Source organism: Seriola lalandi, unplaced genomic scaffold, assembly GCF_002814215.2.
Source record: "Seriola lalandi dorsalis isolate HSWRI2012SDOR001 ecotype SW California unplaced genomic scaffold, Sedor1 jcf7180002054946, whole genome shotgun sequence".
Classification (NCBI taxonomy): domain Eukaryota; kingdom Metazoa; phylum Chordata; class Actinopteri; order Carangiformes; family Carangidae; genus Seriola; species Seriola lalandi.
In genome coordinates, this window is record NW_019525497.1 from 409,435 (window position 1) to 434,286 (window position 24,852).

General features: G+C 42.6%; 1 protein-coding gene across 2 annotated transcripts in view; it reads right to left on the reverse strand.

The window, feature by feature from the left end:
• The window catches only part of efna5b (ephrin-A5b), a 91,930-nt gene extending 87,431 nt beyond the window's left edge, over positions 1-4,499 (reverse strand). For both annotated transcript variants that reach the window (XM_023394250.2, XM_023394249.2), the window contains exon 1: positions 3,300-4,499. In XM_023394250.2, coding sequence (XP_023250018.1) covers positions 3,300-3,424 — 125 coding nt within the window. In that variant the 5' untranslated portion in view covers positions 3,425-4,499. The remainder of the gene's footprint in view (positions 1-3,299) is intronic.
• Positions 4,500-24,852: the final 20,353 nt, after the last annotated feature.

Here is a 24,852-nt window from a genome sequence, read left to right on the forward strand (position 1 = left end):
GGGGGAGTAAAACAAGCCCTGAATGATCTTGTTCAGACACCAATGAGAGCGAATGAGAGTCAAACTAGAATGAAGGAAAAAACATTGAAATTATCCTTTAAGTTACCTGCTAACATTATCCATGACAAATGACATTATTGCTGTCACAACGTCACACGTCACTCGGGCTCGAATGTGACTATTTGGGCGTTCACAGAGGAAATTCTTGGAGCAGCCGTACTTTGGGTGAGACCGTGCAGCCTCAGAACAAAGGCAGACGGGAGGCAAGTTACGTTACAGTGCCACACCAGCCTTCTACAGTAATGCATGAAGAAAGGGACTCGATATTTATTAACTGAGTCATCAATAAGACGGGTTTGCTATCTCTGCCTCTCTCCGTCTCCTCTCTGCTGTTACGTTACCTTTCTGGCTTCCTGCCTCAGCCCTGTAGGGGTGAGAGTCAAACAAACTCTATTTAGAGTAAGTATAACGGAGTGACTGGTGTTAGCCGCATTACAGCCTCTGTGAAAACCTGTTTCCTTTCCTCAGGCAAGTCAGAGCTTCAGAAACAGATGAGGCTCAGGAAGCTATCTCTTCCTCGAGACTTTACTGCGGACACAAAGAGAGTAAAAGGCACAACATGCATGCAGACTAGTGGATCACAAAGTTCTTCATTCCTCTCACCCTCTCACTCTCTCTCTCCCTTTCGGTGTTAGTGTGTCAGATGTGAGATTAACAGGATTTACTTAAATTTCCCTTTTTTTCTAACTACACTTTTTTTTTTTCTTTCACTGAAACTGAGAAAACTTGTCAGCACATCTGGAAGATATCAAGTTAACTGAGCAGCCAGTCAAGTCAAAACTTTTCTTCTTTCTTTTTTTTTTTTGTCGAAAAAAAAAATGTACAGTCTAATTAAAGTAGGTCTATCAACAGCAGGAATCAAGATTAAACTGAAAATTGTGTTTGCCTCCATTGAAGAGAGCGCTCCATAAATAAACAGCCAGGGTAAGTCGGAGCAGAGACCAAGACCACAACAGTCATGGTCTACGGTATATCAGGCCGAGGATCTACGCACCCTGCTAGACTGGCCCTGACTTCAGGAGAGCGCTTACAGTCAGCCCTCCGTTTGTACCCCTGACCACTAATTGCTTCGAGCAATAAATCATGTTTTCCCAAACTTCAAACTGAATATAAATAGTTGTGCAACAAATTCAGCATGTGCTATTAATGGCTTTGTGCGCACTTGGAGGCTAAGCTGAGGATTTTATTCAGCAAATACTAAGTGCCGGTGGCAGTTGAGTGAAAGATCTATGTAAACTCCACCAGCAGTGTTTAGACTTAATAAGCCCGGGACAAGGCTGTACAGTCTAACTCCATGAGGGACTTTTAGCGAGGAAATGCTGTCTCGACAAACACGTACACCGAACACCGAGACTGTCTCGAGACTGTCCGGGCAGAGAGAGGCTCGACCCGAGGGCTGAGGCACATCTGAGAAACTTTTACTTTAACTTTTCTGAAGACCTCTAGTGTGGCCCGTCTGAGTCAACAGCACATAAAGTCTTCACTTCACTGCTGGCAGATTTTTGCTGAATCTTTATTATGTTGAACACACACTTGTCCTTTTGTTAATTTATATGCAAAGTGAAAAGACTACACTTTTAATTCCTACAACTTGTGGCAATATTTAAATTAACTGTCTGAAAAAAAACTCAGAAATAAATACTTATGTACATTTTTGAAACATTAGTTCAGGACAGTGAGCCTCCAAACTTCTGAACGTGTAACCATTCGTCTTCGCCAACATGTAGAATATGGGAAAAACAATATGTAAAATTTCATTTTAGAATAAAGAAGCTGTACATTGTTAAACTGAGAGAAAGTTTTCAAAAGTTTTCAAAAGGGTAAGTCCCTGGTTTCCACTGTTCTTACTTTAATGAAAGCCTTTTTATGCAGTTACTGCACTGGGTTTTATTTCCCAGAATTGATTTGCATTTTTTAGGTTTGATTTTAGTAAATAAATCTACTATTAAACCACATTTAATTGGAATTTTTTTTTTCTACTTTACAATAGTGTGCTTCAAATGTCGAGTGTCCGAATACACAAAAGTACATTATAATGCTGCACAGTTTTAAAAAAAAAAATGTGTTGTATTGGCTGGAGAATATCTAAAATTTAACATAAATTAATTACAATTTGTTCAACTTCTCTAGGAAACGTGTCTTCACATAAAAAAGTCATTCAATGACTCTGTTAATGAATAAATGTTAACAGAAAAAAAACTGAAGCTCTTTGGAACCATAAACACTCACAAATTCTAAAGTAAAATCATCATAATACTGCACTTGGGCTTCAGCTTACTGAGTTTTGTCATTTGATGTAATTCTCCTGCCATGGTGCCTCTGTGATATTCATGAAGCTCTGCTTTAGATACTTTCAGAAGTGCTGAGACCGCTCTGTGCCCAGTAAATGACATTATGATAACTGTAGTGAATTTCCTGGTGGAGCTGTTTAATATTGACTGATACATTAGGCTCTTAACGGCTAAATTTAGTATTTTCTAGAGGTGAAACCTCACAATATACAAACTCTGAGCACAGAAGCTCATACCAAAGCTTTCCTTCTCACTGCACAGGGCGTTTGGCCTGTTTGACTACAACTGAAGTTTTTTTTTTTTTTTTTTTTCTTCCAAATCAAGTCACTGAGCCTTCACGCAGTCTGGTGAGGAGGTGAGCGGCCACATTTGGTAGGAAAATTGACTTTGTAGGATTCGTGCTGATGTGGATCTGTTAGGTGTTCAGCATAGAAGAGACTGGTTGGATACTGGGGTTAATGGTTACATTGGGGTTGTCTAAAGACCCTGCCTGAGTCCGCCGGACAGAGAAACAACACAAGATAATGCTCCAGGTTTTACAGCTCTGTCCCTGTACCTACAGCTGAACAATTCACAGTGAAACGGTAAATTCCCTTATCGGAGCAATATCGACAGCGAGTGGAGCGATGCAACATCAGACGGTTAATGTTATGTTCGGGCCTTATTACGCACGGTTTTAATCTGTAGTTTCCTGGGACGCGCTGTTTGTGAGCAGCCACGTATTTAAAAAGAAAAAAAAAAAGACACAGCACAGCTTACTCTCTCCTGTTCCTGTCCTCGGCTATAGCCTGTACCTACAGCTACTGGCATTATGCCCTCACTGCGGAGAATAAACACCGATGTGGTCCAGCAAACCTGCGAACCCCGTGGCTCATGCAGATGCGAGGAGAGGAGACGGAACATCGCCGACTCTCCGCGGTAAACCTGCCCTGGTGTGAGGCCACTTACTTGGTGTTGGTCCGGTTCCAGAAGACGGCGTAGCGGTCGGCCACCACTTTGGAGCTGGGCTCCTGGCTAAAAACACACATCAACAGCACCAGGCAGACAAAGAGGACCATTTCCACTTGCAGCATCACTACGGCGAAACTTCGGCACGTATTCCTCTTCAAGTATGGGTCAGTCAGTCGAGTTGTGCGAGCGCTTCAACCGGGACAGGTGACGAGTCTCATTCACCTGTGGCCGTGTGTGTCTGGCGCAGTTTGTGAATGCTACACAAATACAAACGCGCGCTGCACAGAAAAGGCAAAATTGTGACCATTCAAGGGGACACTTGAGATGACACTTGTTCGGTCTGACGGAAATGTAAAGTTAGAAAACCAGCGCGTCAGTGTTGTTTTCTCTCTGATGCAGGGCGAGGGTCCAGTTGAATCATACGCTTTATTTCATGCGGGATGTCAGCTCGGACAAATCCGTGGTGGGCTGACAGAATATCTCTCTCCCTTTAACGCACAAACAGTGAGATCGGCACACACAAATGCGCAGCACAACAGGCAGTGTCTTCTGTGGTGTGGTAATGTTCCCTTTCTGCGGGGAGCTACTGGATGTAGCCTGTGTCAGGACAAATGACAACTGCTCAACACTTCTTCTTACTCCAAACCCAAAGCGCAGGGGATTATTCAGTCCGAGATGTGATGGAGAAAAGAGAGAGAGAGAGAGAGAGAGAGAGAGAGAGAGAGAGAGAGAGAGGCTCAATGTGTCCAATGACGCCGTGTGGCGCACGTCAGATGTCCATGTTCTCCAGGCAACTTTTTAAAGCCATACAGTCAGTCAGTCACTGGCATCTGAATGGCAGTGTTAGACCCGGTCTCTCGTCTCCAGAAAAAAAAATCCGAAAAAAAAAAAGGCTGTTATCCTTTCTCAGCGATTTACCGGGAGGTGTCACGGCCGAGGTGGGGAGGAGTCCTTCTCGGTGTCGGAGACTACGGACAGCGTTGTGTTTTCTCATGCGCTTCTCTCCGTGGAGACGCTTGTTTATGTCCACATCCCAAAGTGTCCTCCTCATATATAAGCCATCGTGCGACGTGCAGGCGTGAAAAAAACCTCGCGTTCTCCCATGTGCGTTTCGTGTAGTCTTCCTCTATTCTTGTGTTTGGGTTTGAAACGCCGGGACACGCAGGAAGGTGAGGGCAAAGGCAGGCAGCTCCAGACGCCGACTGAGAGAGTGGGTTTGGTTACGGAGGAGCGGGGGATAGTCCCATTGGTTTGAAATTATTTGAATGGGCGTCACTCGAACAAAGCCAAGCCCCTCCCCCGCCTAAAACCGAGCTAATTCAATTACCGAGAGGTAGAGCTGGAAGGGGACGGGGGGGAGAGGTGCACAGGACAGGGACCGCTTTTAGATACTCTACTGTCAGATCCGTCCGATAAGTGCGCGCGGCGCTATTTAATTACATGCAAACGGACGCAGCGGACCAAAGAAGACCGTGAGCTCCAGTTACTCTCTGTCTGAGTTCAATTTGACTCAATTCCAGTGTGTTTTTTCTAATAACAAGAAAGAGGCCTGTATTGAGGTAATACAGACTGGACGTTAAGATTGGCTAATAACTATATAAATCTAAATATTTGTTCATGAGAAAAGATAATAAATAAGTAATCGGGCTTCCCCCTTCAATTATTAATATTGAGAATTGATTGTTTCAGTATTAGTAATAAAAATCTTCATATTTGCTCTATAATTGTAATTAATTCTGCTCCAGAAAGGTCACATCTATCCCACAGGTTAAGGGGAAAGAGAGGCGGAGGGTGGTGATGCCTCTCAGCCTGTGCGATAGCGTAACTCTGAGAGATGATGGCCACGCGGGCTCCCTGCTTAGGTGCAGCCTGGCAGTCAGTTGCGGGGAGCGCACCGAAGGGGGTTCAAGGCGCCGCTCCAGCGCCCAGACGCCCCGCAGTGGCAAACAGCCGGGATAGCTGACTCAGCCGAGGACAAATCCAAGTCCGAGCGCGCCAGAGGAACCGCGTCTGTCGTCGCCTTAAATCAGACAAGTGCTCACAAGGAGGATTTATGAAACTTTAGAAAATGAGCAGCAGGCCAAAATTCAGGTGGGAAATCACTAACGAAAATAGCTGTAACATGAATTCATTTGGATACAGTGTGCAGAGCGTCTGGAGTAGATTTATAGTGACCTGGCCCTGTGGCATGTTTAAAAAGTGGGGCTACTTCTCCAGATTTAGGACTGGTGGAACAATCCACGTGCACATTTAAAAAAAAAAAAAAAAAAAAGATATTTGTGTGTGTGTGCGTGTGTGTGTGTGTGTGTATGTGTGTTTATAAAAATGAGGGATTAAATTAAATATGACAAATAGTTTTTCAAAAGGGATGTGAATTTATTATACAAGTTTCTGTCCACATGTAGGCTGGAGCAAGTGTACAGTCTAAACAGAGGTGGACAATTGTGTTGTTGCATTAGAAAAGGACACAACAATACCAAGCACCAGGTTGTAGGATTTGAAATATCAATTATACCAAAGCAAAAAAAGAATATATATATATATATATACAATAAAACATATAAATTGATGATTGTAGAGTTAAGTGAAGATAACTTTTTTTAGTATGTACTTTATACTTTATCTCTTCTTACTTTTTCTGTGATGTGTCTGTCAGCCATTAAGTAATATATGAACAGTAATAAAAAGAAATAAGTAAATTCAGGCAAGAAAAACCTTGACATTTACGTCAATGTTTTTATTCATGCAAAGTCAAGAAAATCAAATGCAGTTAGTTCTAAACACCTACTGTGTGTGAGTGTGTGTGTGTGTGTGTCTCTGTGTGCAACAGGTGCTATTTGCCTCAAGGATACAGGAGGAGATAGAAAAGGGAGAGAGAAGAAAGGAGGAGGGAGGAAAGGGTGAGAGGGCAGCTAATATTTTAAGATAATCCTCTTGACCTCTTCCCTTGGACTAGTGTAAACTTGGGGCCATTCACTTACAGCTATCAACACACACACACACACACACACAGAAGAGCGCTCACGCTGCAACCACACACACATACACCACCACCACCACAGAAACTCAGGCAAGTTTTATCACATATTTTCTCAAGCATTTTTTCGCGATGCACACACACACACGCACGCATGCGCGCACACACACACACACATACACTCTGAGAGGACACTATCAACTACCAGGGGAGGAGGGGTGGGGAGGTCAGGCTGGAGGTCAGTGAACATGGCTGTTTTCACACCCACTTTACAGCCATGACTGCATTCCTCTCCTGCTGTGTCCCATCTCTCTCCCTCTCTCTCTCTCTCTCTCATACACACACACACACACACACACACTCACACTTGATAACAAGCATATTTGACTGACTAGTGCACACAGCGTATACCCCCAACTGCTTTCATTTTCTCTGGCATAGAAACAGAGCTCTCTCCCTCCATCCCCTCCTTAACCTGCTGTCACTATCATAGTGGGCTGCGTTGATTACTTCTCATGCGGCCCTATTTTCTCCCTCACCTCCATCCACGCGATCCAGCAGAGCGCCGCGAAGACGGCTTGAACTCTTCAAAGCTGCATTTATTTTGCTATCTGATTGATTAGTGAGAAGTGAAACAATGTTCGCACACGGACTCTTAAGTGATCAGGTGATGTGGTGTGTGAGAGGGATGAACGTTTCGCTTCGCTTCGTCATTCTCGCTCATAAATTGTTTACATTCACATTACTGCAGAGCCCTTTTTCTTTTCCTCTAAAAAACTATTTAACTTTGAGGATTTATTGTCCAATTCAATTTTGTGTCATGATTCTCGTAATGCCTTTTTGATGCGGGATAACTGGTTTCATCAAGGGCTTCAATTTTATATATATAGAACTCATTTTGGCCAAAATTGACAAGTGTCTGGCTTCAAGCCTGAGATTTTCCTCCTCTCACACGCACTGATCTGTACACTCACACCGCCAGGGTCACAGCAGGGTTAGATGGGAGGGCTGACTGGGTGGTTCATACCCTTTTTTTTTTAATGTTATTGTTCTTTTGCCAACGGGACAATTAGAGACTGCATCATAACACGGACTCATTAAAAAGATGTGAGAATGCGGCTCGGTATGTCTGGTGTCAACATGGCAGGTCAGGCATGCCAACAGGCAATTACGGACATGAAAAGCGAAAAGGATCCTTTGAACAAGTTCTCTTGAAAATATCTGTCAATTAGAGGTGTGTGACAGCTGAAAAAAAAAGAACATGTCACACTGTTTGGCAAAGCATTCATTAAAACTATGTGCACAATTTAATCACCTTTTCTCGGTTGGGATCTATTGCATCCATTAGATGTGACTTTCATTAATCAGTGATGAGATGCCCTTACATCAAAAGAGATATAAAACTAAACCACAGACAAAGTGGCACCTTACAGGTATTATGGCTTGCTATTAATGCTATAAACCATAAAAAGGAAACATTAGATCTGCTCTCAAGGCACCTTTAAAAATCACCGTCATTATCAAATTTCTATAAAGTATACCTACACTCTTACAGTGCATTACTTTGCATTGCAATCTCCTAATGTTATGTCTGTTTACAGAGATTCAGAGCAGCGTTGGGATACAGTAGCTCTAGCAGTGTACAGGAGACCGGTGTAATGATCTATTCAGACAGTGTAGCTCCAAATCTCATTGATATACAGCTCACACATCCATAAATATGATGCTCTCTCACAATCCCAGGATCCTTGTCAGTTAGGATTACTGATAGCACTGTGCATGCGTTGTGCCCTGTAACCCCATTCACACATCATATTATATCACATGCTCCAAACTGCAAATGCAGATTAGGCTGGGTTGCATATAAGGAGGAAATAGAATTCCATCTCTTTGGAGCACAGATGAGAAATTTTCAAGACTATTTCAGAAGATAATGATCATGATTCGGCTTTATGCACGAGGAGACACGTTCCACCAAGAGTTTGAAAAAAAACAATAAAGCACTGCACCTGTGTGTATTCATTTGATAACTAAGAAGACTGCTTGACAAACCGTTCAAAGCCACCTCTTACACCCAAAGTCATTCTTTCTTCTGTCAGGAATAAAGGAAGAAAAGCAAGTGTAGTATTCAAAACTTTCGTGTCTGTTTCCCGTATCTTCATAAACTTGACACAAACCTTTCCCATTACATCTGAGCTCATCGAGAACATTACCTCCCTTCTCCGCCTCGCTCTCTCGCTCTCTCTTCATTCTCCACCGCCTCCCTCTTTAGGATGCATATTAGATTAAAGATTTTATTGTCACACTCAATGCACTTAGAGCATTGGCAAACTAAATCACAGGGAGACAGCATGTCATAGTAGAGACACCTTGGGTTGACTAAGTCATGACGAGCCAGCACAAATCGATGAGAGGGACTAATCGGATGTATCTGCTGGGACGGGACCTGCCCTGAATCCAAATGATGGACACCAGATGGGGACTGATGTTGCCATTAGTACACCATCAGTGCAGTGGACAGACCGATGTAAGGACAAGGGCTTCCTATTCAATGAGGAATCAGGTTTTCAATAGGGACAGCCAAGGTCCTTCTATTCATGGAGGGAAAGCGGGAATCGACAGTGGTGATGGCTTGCCTGTGTTTGCGCAGATGTCGAGAGAGAAAAAGATGAGAGAAAGGTTTTGTGTGTGTGTCTGCATGCATTTGATTCTTGTGAGGGCCACATGTCCCCACAAGGACAGAGAAAGTAGGAAAAGTAAATCCCCAAAAAACTGTTAGGATTTGTACCTTCAAAACACCCATGTGACTGTTATGAAAAGGATTGCGATCTAGGGTTCTCCTCGGGTTAAGGTTCGGTTGAGTAAACACATCCAAGTAGCTTTAGCCTGGATAAAGTTAGGGAAAGGCCGCGGTGATAGTTTAAAGACCTACTCGGAGAAGGTGTGGGAACAACCATGGTCATTATTGAAAAACTATAAAAAAAACAAAAAAACAATGCTGGCTGAGTTGTAGTCTGGTGTCAGAGTCAGACACTTTGCACACCTGCAGATTGAGTTACCTTTGGACAGAACCAGCTAGCTGCCCCCCCCCCATCTCCAGCCTTTGTGCTAAGCTAAGACGAGCAGCTGCTGCGTATTTACTGTACAGACATGAGAGTGGTATCGATCTTCTAATTTAATCTAATTCTCTTCAAGAAAGTGAATAAGCGTACCCCCCCACACACACACCCTCCACCCCCCAAAATGTCTAACTATCTCTGTGATGCATTCTCTCTCAATCCCCGTAAATTGTACAGACGTTCTTTGCCTTCACTAAAAGAAGCTCCATTAGAGGTCCTCACAAGCATAAAGAGCAAGAGTACACAAGTGTAATGTATGTGGGCGCCTCTACGAGCATACATACCTCGTAGCTGAATATTTAGACTCAATCATATGTGTGTCTCAGAGAGAGTTTTGCTTTTAAAGTCTTATCTTGTATAAGAAAAGTAAATATTCCAAAGAGCAGTTTTACTTTCTAGGATGAATTAGGATGTCGGCACAGGCTCGTGTCTCCAGGGGGTTTGGGACATACCATCAGCTGATAAAGAATTAATAAGAACATTCCTCATTCTTCAGCCGGACGTTATCAGCCAACACTGGTGTGAAAACAGCTGTTTTATGTCTGACCTGCGCCCGCTTTTTCGGCAGCCCTACAGTAATGCTGTCTTTTTTTTTTTTCCCATCCCATTCTGTCCACAGTTAAATGAATGAAGGCTCGCTCACAGACACAGACAAATACCACAAACAGCCCGCTGCCCCAGTAGTATAAATGTTTATTTGGCCTGCAACAAAGCAGTTTGTTTCTCTATGTCTATGTTTGATGCATTATATTGTGCAATGCTTTATCACACTGCACACTAATGACATCAGCTCCAGCTGTGTGTGTTCCCAGCTTCACTTCCATTCAAAGTATATAACTCTGTGTGTGTCCACGTGCGTGAAGCATACACACTACCTATGTTTGTTTGTGTGCATCCCTCTCTGTGTGTGTGAGTATGTGTGTGTGTGTGCTTAAAATCTAAGGGTTATATTAGCTACAATTGTATTGAGCTACCTTTTTTTCTTGGTGCCATTTTAAACCAAACCCATTTATAACCCTGAAGTGTATTACTTCCAGTGGGCAAATACAGGGTTAATGATCAAGGATACATAGCATTGTGGCATTTTATCTTTAGATCTAATTCAGAGAAGTCTAACTTATCCTCATTACAGGGACCTGTAGAGGAGCAAATGACAAATCACAGTATGCGATAATAAAGGTGACACTGTGAAAATCCCTTGGCTGGGATCCATCTCATCATTATGAGAGCATTATGAATGGATGTAATAAAAGTGAATTAAGACAGGACACCGCTGATATAGATATTATGAGCACATTGTCCCTTCCCTAATGTGAATGGTGCTTCAGCTAGCTTCTGCAATAAGGGCTGCAATTTGGAGAGGCTATCCTCAACTCTGAGTAATACTTACATACAATCATGACCGAAAAAGCTGGGAGGAGAGAGGGTGGGCAACTATCAAGTCCTCTTTTGTACTCTCTCTGCTCTTTCATTATAGCTATGAATGTAAAAAAGCCTTTGATATCCCTGGCTACAGTGTGCAACGCAGCAGCCATTCGGCTCTGTGGGGCCTCACATCTCTCTTTGAAGTCCCAGGAAGAAATTGATGTTCCACTGTCCCTTTATGACTCTTCTGTCGAAAGAAAATATAGATTCATAGGCCCAGGACAAAGCTAATAGCCAGACTTGTTCAAAGCAAAGGAGCAGAATAATAGTGCCGTGTGTCAGTTCATGCCAAAGAACATTAATCTCTTATTAATACCAGTTGATTCTCTTTTCAAACTGTACTTTTTCTGCTTCTGTCTTTCCCCCTCTCTCCCTCTCTCTCTCTCTCATTCTCTGGCGGGTGTTGCTCTGCGGAGAAGGCCACCATTGAAGAGCTCAGCTATACATCATTGATGAGGGTACAATAGCATTAGTGTATGCTTAGCCTGCTAATTCTCACTGCCATTATGGAAAGTTTTCTAATCGGGCCATTTGTAATTCCGCACATAAAAGGATAAGCTGAGATCCAAGCTTGCAAGAGGGCTTATGACGCTGATCAAATTAAGATCATTTTCTCCCAACAGGAATAACTGATAATGAGAAATACAATTGCCACAGAGAGTATCACTGACAGGCTATTGACAAAGAGATTTGCCCTGCGGTATTTATGAGTCGGTATTCGTTATGCACATTGCATATGCAAGAATGTTTCCAGCTACAGGCCATCCATTTTCATATACAGTGCATTTCCTTTCCAGAGGTGTTATTACAAACAAAGAACTTCAACGGAATAACATCATTTCATGTGTATTTGTTAGTGAATCTTGGCCCCATTGTGTCAGTCATACATTCCTGACTGTCTGTACGAATGTCAGAATGTTTCATAGCCCCCTGACGCCACAGTAATCCCCTCTCTCCAGATATCACTCTGTCACCGAGATAGACCAATTCCTTCCCATGTTCTTAATTTGTCTTTCTTTTAATGGAAGGAATGAAGGACACACTCGCATCTGATTTCCTGCTAGTCGTGTTTGCATGCATTTGCACACAACTGGCAAGAAACACACACGCACGCACGCACGCACACACACAGGCGTACATACATACACACGTACACACGCGCACACAAACCCATTACGATGACATGCCGCACAGATTCATGTCTTAATGTTTGTGCGCATCTAAACACGTGTAGAAGTAGCAGGGCTGACGTCCTCACATGCATAATCACAGATGTGAAAATACAGCCTCTGGAAATTATGGGGTAGAAACCTTCAGGGTGTGTTTTTCCTCAAGGAAAATGTTTTGTATAATCGCATCTGATAGGAAAGTGAGAAAGCACATTTTCTGGTGTTGGCACACTGTTTGGAATAATGAAGATTTAGTATTATGACTCCATTCAGCTCGCATACTGTATACCGTATATATATATATATATATATATATATATATATATATACACACACACCCATTCACAGCTCTGGCCCTTTTGCTTTGACTCATGACTTTCCGGTTTGGGAGCGACGCCCATGACACCTGTGTTGTGATGTCATCAATTTTATCCTCAGTTTTTTTTTATGAAATATGATGTCATTACTCACTTGCCCTGTCCACTGATATGATCCAGGGAAATGTGAAGTCACTCCAGTTTCCCCAAATGTAACATCAATCACGATGACGTACTGAACACTAAAGTACAATCCCAGGCAGTGGATCAGCACCTCCAAACCACATGGATCGGGAAAATAATATCGCTGCCATTTTGATTTAATCACAGCGTAGGCCCTATATTACTACAGTGTGACATTTTAATTACAATGATTAGCACAAGTGGAACAAACGTATTTGTTCTCCTCAAGATTCATGGCAGCAAAACTGAGTAAGTCAACTCACACACTCACTAAGAAAATCTGTGCAAAATGTGAAGGATAAAAAAGAATTCACTCAGATTAAAAAAAAAAAAAAATGTTATCACTGAACTCTTAAGGTTTTATGTGCCCAGGTTTTGACATATCCTACAGTGAGGTCTGTGGATTATCCAGAGTAATTGTAAACAGCAACATTCTGTTCACTTGCATCGAAGAGATGGATTTCTCAAAATCTGGACAAATAAAACAAAAAGTATTTGGATGACTAGATATCACAAGAGCTAATTGAGAAAGTATGCTTTGATTTGACCAAACTAAACCTTTATAGACTTTTAATTTTGAGTAGGTTTTGACATAGTTTTTCAAAACATTTCGATTCTCCCTCAGAGAGTGAGTAAGGCTCATATTACACAACCTGATTATCCCTGTGTGATAAGTATCAATGTTACACATCCACACACCAGACTCCCACACCTGCTGGCCAGCGGGCCAGCAGAACACAGAGCTGCCCTCTGAACCGCCATGTTTGACTAATACCAACTTGTCAGCACTATATATCCCTGCAGCTCAGGATATTGGAGCAATTACCTTCATACAGCACCCCCTAGGAGCACAGGGGTCGTTGGAGCCCAATTCATCTCTAGGACCCAGTCAAACAGACCCTAACAGCGCCAACGCCGACTTGTTAGGGAACAAGGAGCCTGTCATAATTAGTAGTGACATTTGCTGACAGAGAGGCCAAGCAGGCCTGGCCTCCACTGAGATGTTTTAGCATAGAGAAAGAGAGAGAGAGATCTATCAGATAGAGAGCGGTCTTTCACTCTCCTCTCAAATGGATGCCGTAGCCTGAGGGGCCTTTGTGCCAATCAGCGACTTTCCAACCAAATCATTTGCATCATAAACAGCCTCTCATGATGAGCTTTGAATTCATTTGTTGTGCAGTTAATCACCGGAATGAAAAAATTTTAAGAGTTTGTAACAATGATTCAAAATCAGACATTTATGTTATAATTACAGGGTTTTTTGCAAATGGTCACTGAGGAGCAAACATACAGCAGCCGTCTCTCTCTTCCAAAAGTTTTAGTTTAACAACAATTGTGGGTTGTCTGTTTCATTTGAATCCCACACAGCCAAAAAAAAAAACAAACAAAAAGAGTAAGTTTCCTCTTTGGCCTCTTCTTACTCCTTAAATAGTAGTTAGAAGCGATGATTCAAGTGTTGCTGCATGCTAATTATCAACCCCTGTTCCTCTCCATTTTTCAATTTGACCTTGCTTCCCTTCCTCTTCAAACCCTGCCATCTCCATGGGCGGATTAGGATGAGAGTGTGTAAGAGGAACCTTGGTGGTGCGACTGATAATATACTGATGAGACTGTTGGTATTTTTACCATGTGTTTCTCTCCGTGGGTTCCATACACACCACCACCACAGAGAGAGGGATGAGTGAGGAAGGAAAGCGTTGAAGATGGATAAGGAAAGCATGAAAGGAGGAGGAGAAATCTAAACTTCTTTATGTATCTTATGCTGCATTCATGACACATCAGAAAGTCGGAAATTACAAGCTCAGACTCGGAAGAAATTATTTGAACGCATGAACGGGTTGAAAATTCAGGTCCCTGATTTAACCGACTTGACTTCATAACAACTACAATCATGGCATCCTCTGTCGTGAGTGGTCGGGACACTAATATTACAAATGCTATTTAATTCCTTTTAACAAAACAGTTACTATTGTATATGCTATAAGTCACAAAACACAAAACTACAAATAGAGTTACATTCACTTCCGCACTTTCCGGACATTTTGCGTCTCACTCAACCGCGGCAAGCAGCTGCAATAAGTCAAAGTCAAATAACTTGTCTATGTTTCTTGCAAAGACAACAACAAGGTGCCGAGATGTTACAGCGGGCCTCCACATTGTTTTACGAGATGAACATGTGAACGCATGCTTTTCGGAACTCGGATGTTCCCGCTCAGAAGTTTCCGTGTTCACCGTCGTCTTGACAGCAGTACAAACTACTGCATGCATATGAGGGCCAACATGCTTCCATGAAAACACATCTGGTGTCCATCAGAAACATATTCTGAGGTCAGGGGCCACAGGATATTTAGCATTTCCATCAAAGAATCCAGATGACAAGGTAATGTCTTGGGCAGAGACACCGGCTCATTAAATTACTTGTATTACTCTTGTCTTTTTGTGATCCAGAAGAGAAATGACAGTAATAACTTTTAAGACCATGAAACATAACATTGTCACAGTCAAGATGATAAATCTCCTCCGGCAAGCTTCTCATGTAGTTTACAAGTTCATGCAGGACGAAAATAGTGAACATTTTTGTGTCCCCCCTCCATGTTTGCCTCGAGGTAGAAATGTAACATGTATTACACTAAATATATGTTGTGTCGGTGAGCCTCACATCACCCATTTCTGCGGCTTGTGTCATGTCGGAGCATCTGTTAAACAAAACAGGTCTCCCTTCATGTCAGTCACTGTCACATCTTGAAGAAATGCGGCGATGAAAGGAGACGGATGAATCATTTTCAAAGGTAAATGAGCCCAAGCGTGTCTCGATTTGCTCACCGCCACCCATGAAGTATGTTCACTTTCTCACCTGTAGCAATATCTCACTGGCTTCTCTCTCTCTCTCTCTCCTTCCTTCTTTCTACCTCTCTCTCTCTCACTTCCTTGCCCCGGGCGGGACATGGGACCACCTGCCACTGGTGGAGAGGGAACACAGGCAGCAATGACAGCTCGACAATGGATTTGCACACCACTGCAGGCCTCGAGGCCCCGTGGTGAAGGGGAGAGGAGGGGGAGAGAGAGTGGAGGAGCAAGAGGAAGGAGTTTAGAGAGGGAGAGAGATCATCAGCTGCCTACACCAGGAAACAAGCCAATTAATTATGCAAGTCACACAATGACTCTAACATTTGTGGCAGAAGCGCATGCTGCGTGGTAATTGGTCATTTAGAGCAACATATATGATACAGTAATGGGGTCACTATTCACTTGAGTTCTGTCACACACTCGCATGCATTCATTGCTGCTATTACAAAAACCCATGGAGACCTTTTTGAACCTCTCAGTCTCACTGTTGCTGCTCTGCATGTTTTTGAATTAAAGAGACTGTCCTCACCAGAAAAAATCACAGCCCTAGTTGTTTGGTCCAATTCCTAAAATAACCTCTCTCTGTGTTTTAAAAGGAATTCTTTTGTCTCTGAGAAGTAAATAAAAGGGGTCAACCACAATCTTTTTTTAACCTTAACCAAGTAGTTCAATACCCTTATTCCATGGTCAAAGTTTGCTCCGATTTAAATGGCGTCATGCTGCACCAAGCCCTGAACGCATGCACTACTTACAGCGTCCTCATAGCAGAGAATAACCACCGTGACCTATTCTACTGTGGTCCCGCCTGGTAGCGGGGGCCGACCATGAACATGAGACGGTGTCCCGCCGGTCATGAGGCGGTCTCCCCCGTCAAACCAAACCTGTGTCTCACACTAATCTGATTAGCTCAATGCATATGTGATTGTGCTTTTTAAAACTTCAGCTCTTAGTAACTTGTCATTGAACTTCTGTGGTTTGAAGTTTAATTTAATTCAACAGATATCAGCCTTTTTTTTCTTTCTTTTTTTTTCTTTTTTTTTTTTTTAGAACAGTTTACTGATTGCTTTCCAGCCCTGTTGGATGATGCAAACCAAAAACGTCCTGCTTCTGTTGCTGCTGCTGCTGCTGCTGCTGCTTCACATTAAAAGTATTCCACCAGTGAACTAGCAGGAGGCTTTTATTGTGAAGTGGCTTTAGGAAATGTAATGTGTTTGTCACAGTGTTTGAGGAATTTCATTACATGTGTATTCTTCAAAAAAACAATATAAAATACACACTAAAATATGGACGTATTTGGCCGGCTCATCAGAAAAGAACTTTCAGATATAGTTCAGCGTGACGAGGGGATCTGCACATCTATCAAAAATGGCAAAACTTGGTCGAACTATCACCAAACATTAAGCACAAAATCAGAAGGATTTTGGAAGACACTGATAAACTATGTTGTCCTGATGATAGTGGCTCCAAAATTGGAAAATGCTCATGTGGGTTGTTTGAGAAGACAATGACAAACAACCTGTTTTACCATTTAATTTGGAGGCTTTGGCGCACATACAAGGAACTTTTTTTCTCAAAATTTACAGCTGCCATGACGCATTTTATTAAAACACATATATTTTCATTATTGCTGAGCACTAATCCCCAGCTCCAACATTACCACTATCTATTACCATCGGTTATCGGTCGTTTTACACATTGTCAGCTCTTCTTTTACTATTCCCTTGGCCGGAGCCATGCAGACCGATCGCAGGCTGACAAACCTGAGAGAGATTTATCGCCTGTTCCATTACAGACTTAACACAGGATATATTTCAGATAGGCTCTCTGTGCCTGTGAAACAATGGCACCTCAGACGCGCCACGTCTAATGTTTTTCTGGTATTAACTGGAATCAGCTGGGGATTTTCCTCTTGGTGCTCTGAGGACCCTGCAATCCTTGTGCGACTGTTCAGTTCACAAATGCTTGCTGTACAGGAAGGTGTGTGTGTTAGCGTGCATGTGGGTATACTCCCTTCGAGGGTCTACCATGTAGGCATGACAGCACCAGCAAGATAAAGGGGATAAGAAAATGGAGAGAGACAGAGAATGAGGCAATATATATGGAAGATATGGACAAAGCTTGATTCTAAGACAACAGATCCCCTTTGAAAATCTCCAATCATAAATTAAACATATGCATCTTATGCATAGGAAAAGGAGTGCCACCCTGAATGGGATCTCCGGTGCTTTCTGCAGTCATGGTGAATCAGATGTCTGTCTCCTACAAGCACAAAATGCATGAATACCCCAACAAGGGCTGCATCCGCATTGCAAGGCTACAGATGAATAGGAGAGGACAGATTGAGGAGTGTTTGACGGCGATGGGGGAGTTGAGGGGTAGAGAAGTAATTGTTTTGGCAGGCCAACAAATAATGGCAAAAGGTTAAACAATGCAGTTGGGTCATTAAAAGGGAAAAAAGCTAAGTCACAAGGAAGGATGTGAGCTAAGTCCTTAAAAAAGTCATTTAATTCAGATTTTTTTACATACTTATTTTGCACTGCCGCCGTATTGTTCTTTGCGTTACTAAGCTTTACCGAGGTTTCTGCCATCACAATTTGATACATATTAGCAGCTAAACTCCCTTCCTTCTATATAATAAATGTTGAAAATGTTGAGGGTACAGTCGAGTGTCCTTTGTCTATCATTTCAGATTTTTTTTTTCCTGTTGTGAGCATGCAGGCCGATGTGAGAGGCTCATTGCTGTTGTTGTTTGTTCTCTTCTTGTCTTCCTACACAAGTATCTGTGCACCTGTTGGGGTTTGTGTGAGTGTCAGAGGGATATATTGTTTGTGTGTACACAGTGCAGCTAGTGCGAAAGCTGTAGGAGCAGACAGATCGGAGCTCTCTGCACAGTGGTGCCAGAGGCAAACCATTAATTAAGCAAAGAGATAGAAATTGACCCAGCTGGTGGTACAACCCACACACCCACATACATTCTGCACGCACACACACACACACACACACACACACACATACACACACACACATACAAATGCATTTACATACGCTCACCCCATGAAAAAAAGCATGCACACACCCACATTTGTGCATGCACATGTACGCAGACAACCTCTACACTGATGAGAGCCTGGCTGCAGGCGAGAAACAATTAGTCAGTGAGCAGGGAAACACTTTCACATCATCATCTAACTATGTAGGTTTTGCAGGAATGTGTGAATGGTTTAGCTGCTGGTAGCTGACTTCATAACACAACCCCCCTACACACACACACACACAAACACACACACACACGCACCCTCCACAATCAAACCTGCTGTTAAGATATATGTCCATGGTTGCATAGACAAGGCCCGCATGTATGGAGCTAACGATTGGTTGTGAAAAGAGAGGGGACTTTTATGGCTTGGCTGTGGGAGCTCCCAGGGAGCCACTGGGGCTTTGCTTTATCTCTACTTCTTTGTCCCATTCATCATGTCAAATACTGATAGCGAAAAGCTTTATGCACGTACACTGGCTGGTCTGCCACATTTCCTACATCTACCTACCTACAGCTACCTCTCTGTGTCTCTCCCGCTTACACACACACACACACACACACACACACACACACACAGTCATACTGAGGAAAAGAAGTTAAATCAGGTTGTTTAGATTGGCTGTCTCTGAGTAAATCCCCAGTGCTGGACCCTATGGAGTGAGGTCATGGAAGAGCAGTCAATATGGATTAAGGCAAATTGCTGGGTTGTCTATGGGAGGAGAGGAGATGAGAGGAGAGGAGAGAAACTTCAATGGGAGGGTCCTGCAGCGTAAAAACTCCTTTCAGAGCAACACACCTATGCAGTATCTGGAGCTTTGACTTTGAATGTGATACCTTAAAAGTGGACCTGGGGCCAAACACAAACACAAACACAAACACAAACACATCCATACAATAAATAACAGTGGCAGAGAAGCAAACTCACACACACACACACACACTCTCTTAATACCTCTTAAAACCTGCACACGTAATAGAAAACTAAGCCTTAACGCACTGACTTAGACACTTAGCTTTTTACCTTAACACCTGCGCACCCTCATGCACAGTGGAGACACCTGCACCCACACAGACACTACAAACAAGCCTGCACCCACACGCACAATTAAAACAATACTATAAACAAGTCTCCACACAGTCACTAGCTATCTCTCTCTCTCTCTCTCACAGACACACACACACACACACACACACAAAGACAGAAACACACATGCCTGCCCTCTGTTTCTTATTATCTGGGCATCGTGAGACTTTTTTTTTTTTTGTGACATTTCCAAAGATCTGTCACTCTTAACTCTTTCAAAATACCACTCTGGAATGTGGTGTTTTATAATAAAAAAAAGAAAAAGAAGAAAAAAAAAAGGTGCCCCTGCTGTCTTTCCTTCACACATTCACAAAGCTCCATAATGGTAATTACTCTTCACATCATGATTAGAACATATGCAGCCAGTGAATGGCCAACAGATGTGGCCTGATAATCCTGTGATTTGGGGATGAAGATAATTCTAACCTAGCCTTGAATACACAATCACCCTCCTTTAGAGAATTTCTGCGGCTCTGCTTTCACTGTCCCGTTGTGGTATTTACAGAAGTGATGAATGGCTTTGGTTCCTTCATATGCTCAGGGAAGATGCCCCCAAGAGTTTATTTGCACTTTCGATAAAGGGATTCAGATAGATGCCACTTACACTTTTAAAATAACATACTGATACAACTTTTGCACGCGAACATCACCGCAGTTCCAAGAGGCAGAGAAAATGAAATCTGCCTGACCTTATCTTGTCCACATCTGTCTGCTCATTTCACCCATTTATCCAAGTATCTTGGAGTGCTGATCTAGCTTGTTTGTCTTGGCCAGTGCTGCCATGTACTGTTATTTCCTTATGGTTCCTGTTATTGTTGCAGTTTTCCCATCTCTCTTACCCAGATTTAACCCAGAGAACATTCAAATTGCATTTACACAGGCCTGGAAAATCAGGTTTACCCAGTGTGACCCACATGTTTTCCACATTTAGCCAACGACAAGAAATAAATTACACATTGCCAGACATGAAGCTAGATGGATAGATAAGGAGTCATATAAGTTGGGAGATCAACAATTAGATAGATAGTTAAATACATGAAAAGATTAACGACATGTATTTGTATACAAAACATGTTATTCAGTCCAGTCTCAGGTTGTCCAGTGCAGGTGGGTAGTTTGCCCCCTCAGACACAGACGAAGGATCAAATTACTGTCACTGAATTCTAACCTGAACGATTAAAGGATCACATGCTAAACTGGTCCTCTATCAGCATGTGACTGACAATGTGCCACAATCCTCAGGAAGGGCCTTGGGCTCCATGGAGTAATATCCATTACCCATCAAGCACTATGGCAGCCCTAGGCTGCCCATCACAAATGAAACCATCTGCCTCTTCCATCTGCACTCATTTTGTTCATTATTCTTGGGCCAAAAACACTCCTTCTCTCCATCCTCTCCCTCATGCTCCACAAGTCCTTTTCAACCTTTTTAAGTTTCTCTTACGTCTGTGCTTACTTAGACACATGTTTGCTTCTTTATATACAATCATTTTGTCCTTGTGTCTTTTTGTGTTGTTATGTATCACCTTTCCTCATTCTGGTATTTGTGTGTGGCCATTCATGGAGCAAATTCCCTGTGTCAGGCCCGACTGTATGTGGGACTGAGAGTGTGTGTGGTGTAACGTCTTGTGTCTTTCAGCATCTTAATAAAGATGGAGATTGCATCGCATCTCAACTTATTAATCAGCTACCCCCGCTGCATCACTCAGCACGTCTGCATGTGAACATGTGTGTCTCCATATATTAAACTTCATAAAGCACAGTGTCTTATCTGATTAAGCGATTAACATCTGTTTAAGCAATAAGTAGCCTTAGGTGGTTCACATTCATTAAAACTGGCATGTTGAGAATACTATGGTATTTTTTCTTGCCTCCTACCCCCCCACCCCCACTTTTTTCTTTTAACTTGTTATTCGTTTAGTATTACTTTACCAAAGCTCAACAATTACAAATTTTACATATCCGTCAGACCCTACTTCAAATATCAGCCTCAACACCTTACAAGTGTTTTTTTTCTTGCAGATGTGATGAGTACAGTCCTGAGGAACCACTAACATCCTCACCCCAATTAGCTGGATTATTCAGATGTCCACACACCAGTAGTGCTCATGGTGGTAGCGTGATTTAGATGTACTAGGGCAGCGCCTCCTGACACACTCAAGATTCATTTTTTAAGTCTTATCAGATAAACTTGAACAAAAAAAAAAATTCTTCTGTTTCAATTAAGTGGAACTGGAGGAGGAGGAGAAGCGTGGACATGTTGATGATATACTTCAGCATCTGGGAGAAGGGCGGAGTTGTCATAAATCCTGATTAATCAGTTTCCATGTATCATGATAGACGATATTTCCTTATGAGACTTTACCAGGAGTGTTCGCAGAGTTTCAGGTTTATTTTGGGGAATTTTCATGAATGTACAGTGTCAAGATATTAAATGAATCATCTGGGGGAGCTGGATGAGTACTGACTCTTCTTGATATCTGTGAGAGGGTTTTCAAAACAAACTCCGGCCTCTTCCTTCCTTACCTTCCATAACTCCTCACTTCCTTCCATGCCTCCTTTTTTTACGCCCTTAGTTAGACAATGAAATGAGGAAGTAAAGTAAGTCTCTACTTCCTCAACTCCTCCTTTCCTTTCTTTCCCTTCCTTCTCTGTCTCCCCATATCCATACTAACCTTACCTTTCCTATCTTTCCCTCCTTCTGCAGCCTACCAGACCCACTTTAGTTCAATGGTGTCCATCTGAAAAGGACAGAGTGCTGATGCCAATCTGTGCTGATGTTATCACAGGGCTTGTTTATGTTTTGACATATTCACACACAGACATCATTCCAAATGAAAGCTGCTGTCATAATACAATATGGTGCAATAAAACACAATTTGTAATGGCCTCCAACCCTCAAATGGATCATGCTTGGACCAAATTTTGGAAATGACTTAATGAAGGGCGGAAAAACAAGAGACGTATACATTTTTAGGGCGTGTGTGCCTGTGTGTGAATGAGTGTATTTAGAGGGAGAATTTGGAGAGATACAGGGCGAGTGAAGCTGGAGAGTGTCGGACGGATGCAGGAGTTTTACAGCCTTGGGCATTGACTGGGGGAGTGTTTTATTAAAGTTAACGAGAGCAGGCCGCGCCCCTTCCACTGCCCATGCCCAAGCTTAAGTGCTTGTTACCCCGTTACTCTGCACATGTGTAAATCTCCCTCCCTCTCTTCCTCACTGTCTGTCTCTCTTTTTCTCTCCCTCACACACACACACACACACACACGCTCAGATGAAGGGGTTCAACAGGACAGAGGAGTGTCCAATAAAATCTCACGCTGAGTGGGGGTGTTGTGGGATCCACAGGGCATATGTGTCTACTGTTATGTTTATGACAGCAGCATGTCCAGCTTTAAACACCTCAGACCTCACATTCACACACATGGAGACACACACACACACATACCAAATTGCTGTGATTGACCCCTGTGACCTCCTTCTGTCAAACTTGACATGTAAAAGTTGCCATCCAATTTGCGAGCGTGTGAGGAAACGAAATAAAGAAAACTAGTAAAAGGACAAAGATGGCATAAACTGGTTGTAAAAATGACCCTGTATATGTCAAAGTGAGATGTGCTCTCAGGCTCCTTATCCGGGTTTACAAGTTGTCTAAGTTGTCTGTGCCTCTGTGTGGCATTAGGAGGAGGAGGAGGAAGACAGTGTGAAGGAGAGGGAGCGAGACGAGAAAGGCTGAAAATGAGATCATAAAAAATGATATGAGATGAAGAGCAATGTGTCTCTTGCCGTTGATGCATATTGCTCTTTCACACTAATACCAGCATATTAACTAGTTGCTGAATAATGACAGTCAGCAATGGGACATGAGGAGATGTTTGATGTTTGACGATTGAGGCTGTTCAGCTTATCCAAATTTTAGATTGGAGGAACTCTGAAGTATCCTAAAACGTGCGAGTGGACCCCAGCTAAGAGTGCGTACATGGAAAATAGTGTTCATACCTGAAGTGCTATAATAGAGTCACACAAGCATAAGCAAATATACTGTACCAAATAATAGCTGTGGGATTTTTAGCTGTTGCGGATAAGCCAGTTTAATATTGTGTTAATATCCTCTAAGCTATAACAACAGCACAAGGCTACTGCAGTGCTTTGATGTTTTCAGGTGGTTTTATAGTCTTTTTTAAAGCCAGTAATTAAACACATACCAGGAGGAATTTGTTAACTAGTTAAACTTGTTTTTTTATTGACAGAGTACAGTGGTGCAGGCCATAAAAAACAAATGGCGTTGCATTCATTGTAATCATGAAAGTATCTTATAGCCCGTCTTGAATTCCAGGTGGGTCTTTACTGATGTTGGGCGTAAGTAACAGCTGAGGTTTAGATGTGTGTCTGGATTCATCATATGGAAATATAGGAAGATTTTTTTATTTAAAAAAACAAGCAAACTGTGGTCCCATAACTTAACTGATATACAAAACCACTGGAAGATAGAGGAGAAAAATGACCAGAAGTGGCCAATTCAGAAGAGGGAGTGGAAAAAGACCAGACAGACCAGGCGGGTTTTTGTTGTTGATCCAGGATGAAAGAAATGTTGTACACTGTTGGGATTGTCAGTGCTTTTGTGGTCTTGTCCCTTGTGATGAGTAGTGCTATCAAGTGTCTCAAAAGTTTGTCCCGTGCGTGTTTGTGTGTGTGTGTGTGTGTGTGTGTGTGTGTCTGTGTGTGTGTGTGTAAGTGGTCATGGAGGGGACATACGCTGGCCAGACTTGAACTAACGATGTTACGGTTCATGGTATGTGGAAGAAATTTAAACTGAGATTAAGCTCAGGGTTTCAGGGATGCCTGTCATATGTATTCATAAAGAGCAAACTGAAAACACTGAGACAATACAATATACAATATAAGCTTCTAAAAGTGTATGAATGTGTCGTTCCACATGTGTCTTCGTCACTGATTTTTCGGTACACCTGCGCTAAGCCTGGGGAACCCTGGTGTGCCTCACCTCGTCAGTTCACAAGCATTGATTTACACTCTTGGCTTGTCTGCCGGGACTGCTGCAGAGTAGAGCAACTTCAAGCATGGCATGAACTGAAAAACACTAAAGAGGGCAGAGTAGCGTGACATGTTGATGGTAACGCTTGCGTGCCTGCAGTGTAAAACTTTTTTTTTCTTTAAAGGAGACACACAAACCAGTTTTTTTTTTTTGTGCAGAAGTGTCCTTGAACTTTTTCACCCTGACTGAAAGTTTGGCGGGATCCTCTGCAGTCAAGACCAGTCTGAGACGAGACCTCTCTTCACCTTCCCAGTCAGTATCAATACACTCCAGCTGAGACTTGCATGCTCTAGGAGCCTCTCACTCTCACTTTCTGTTTGTGTGTGTGAGTGCTTGTG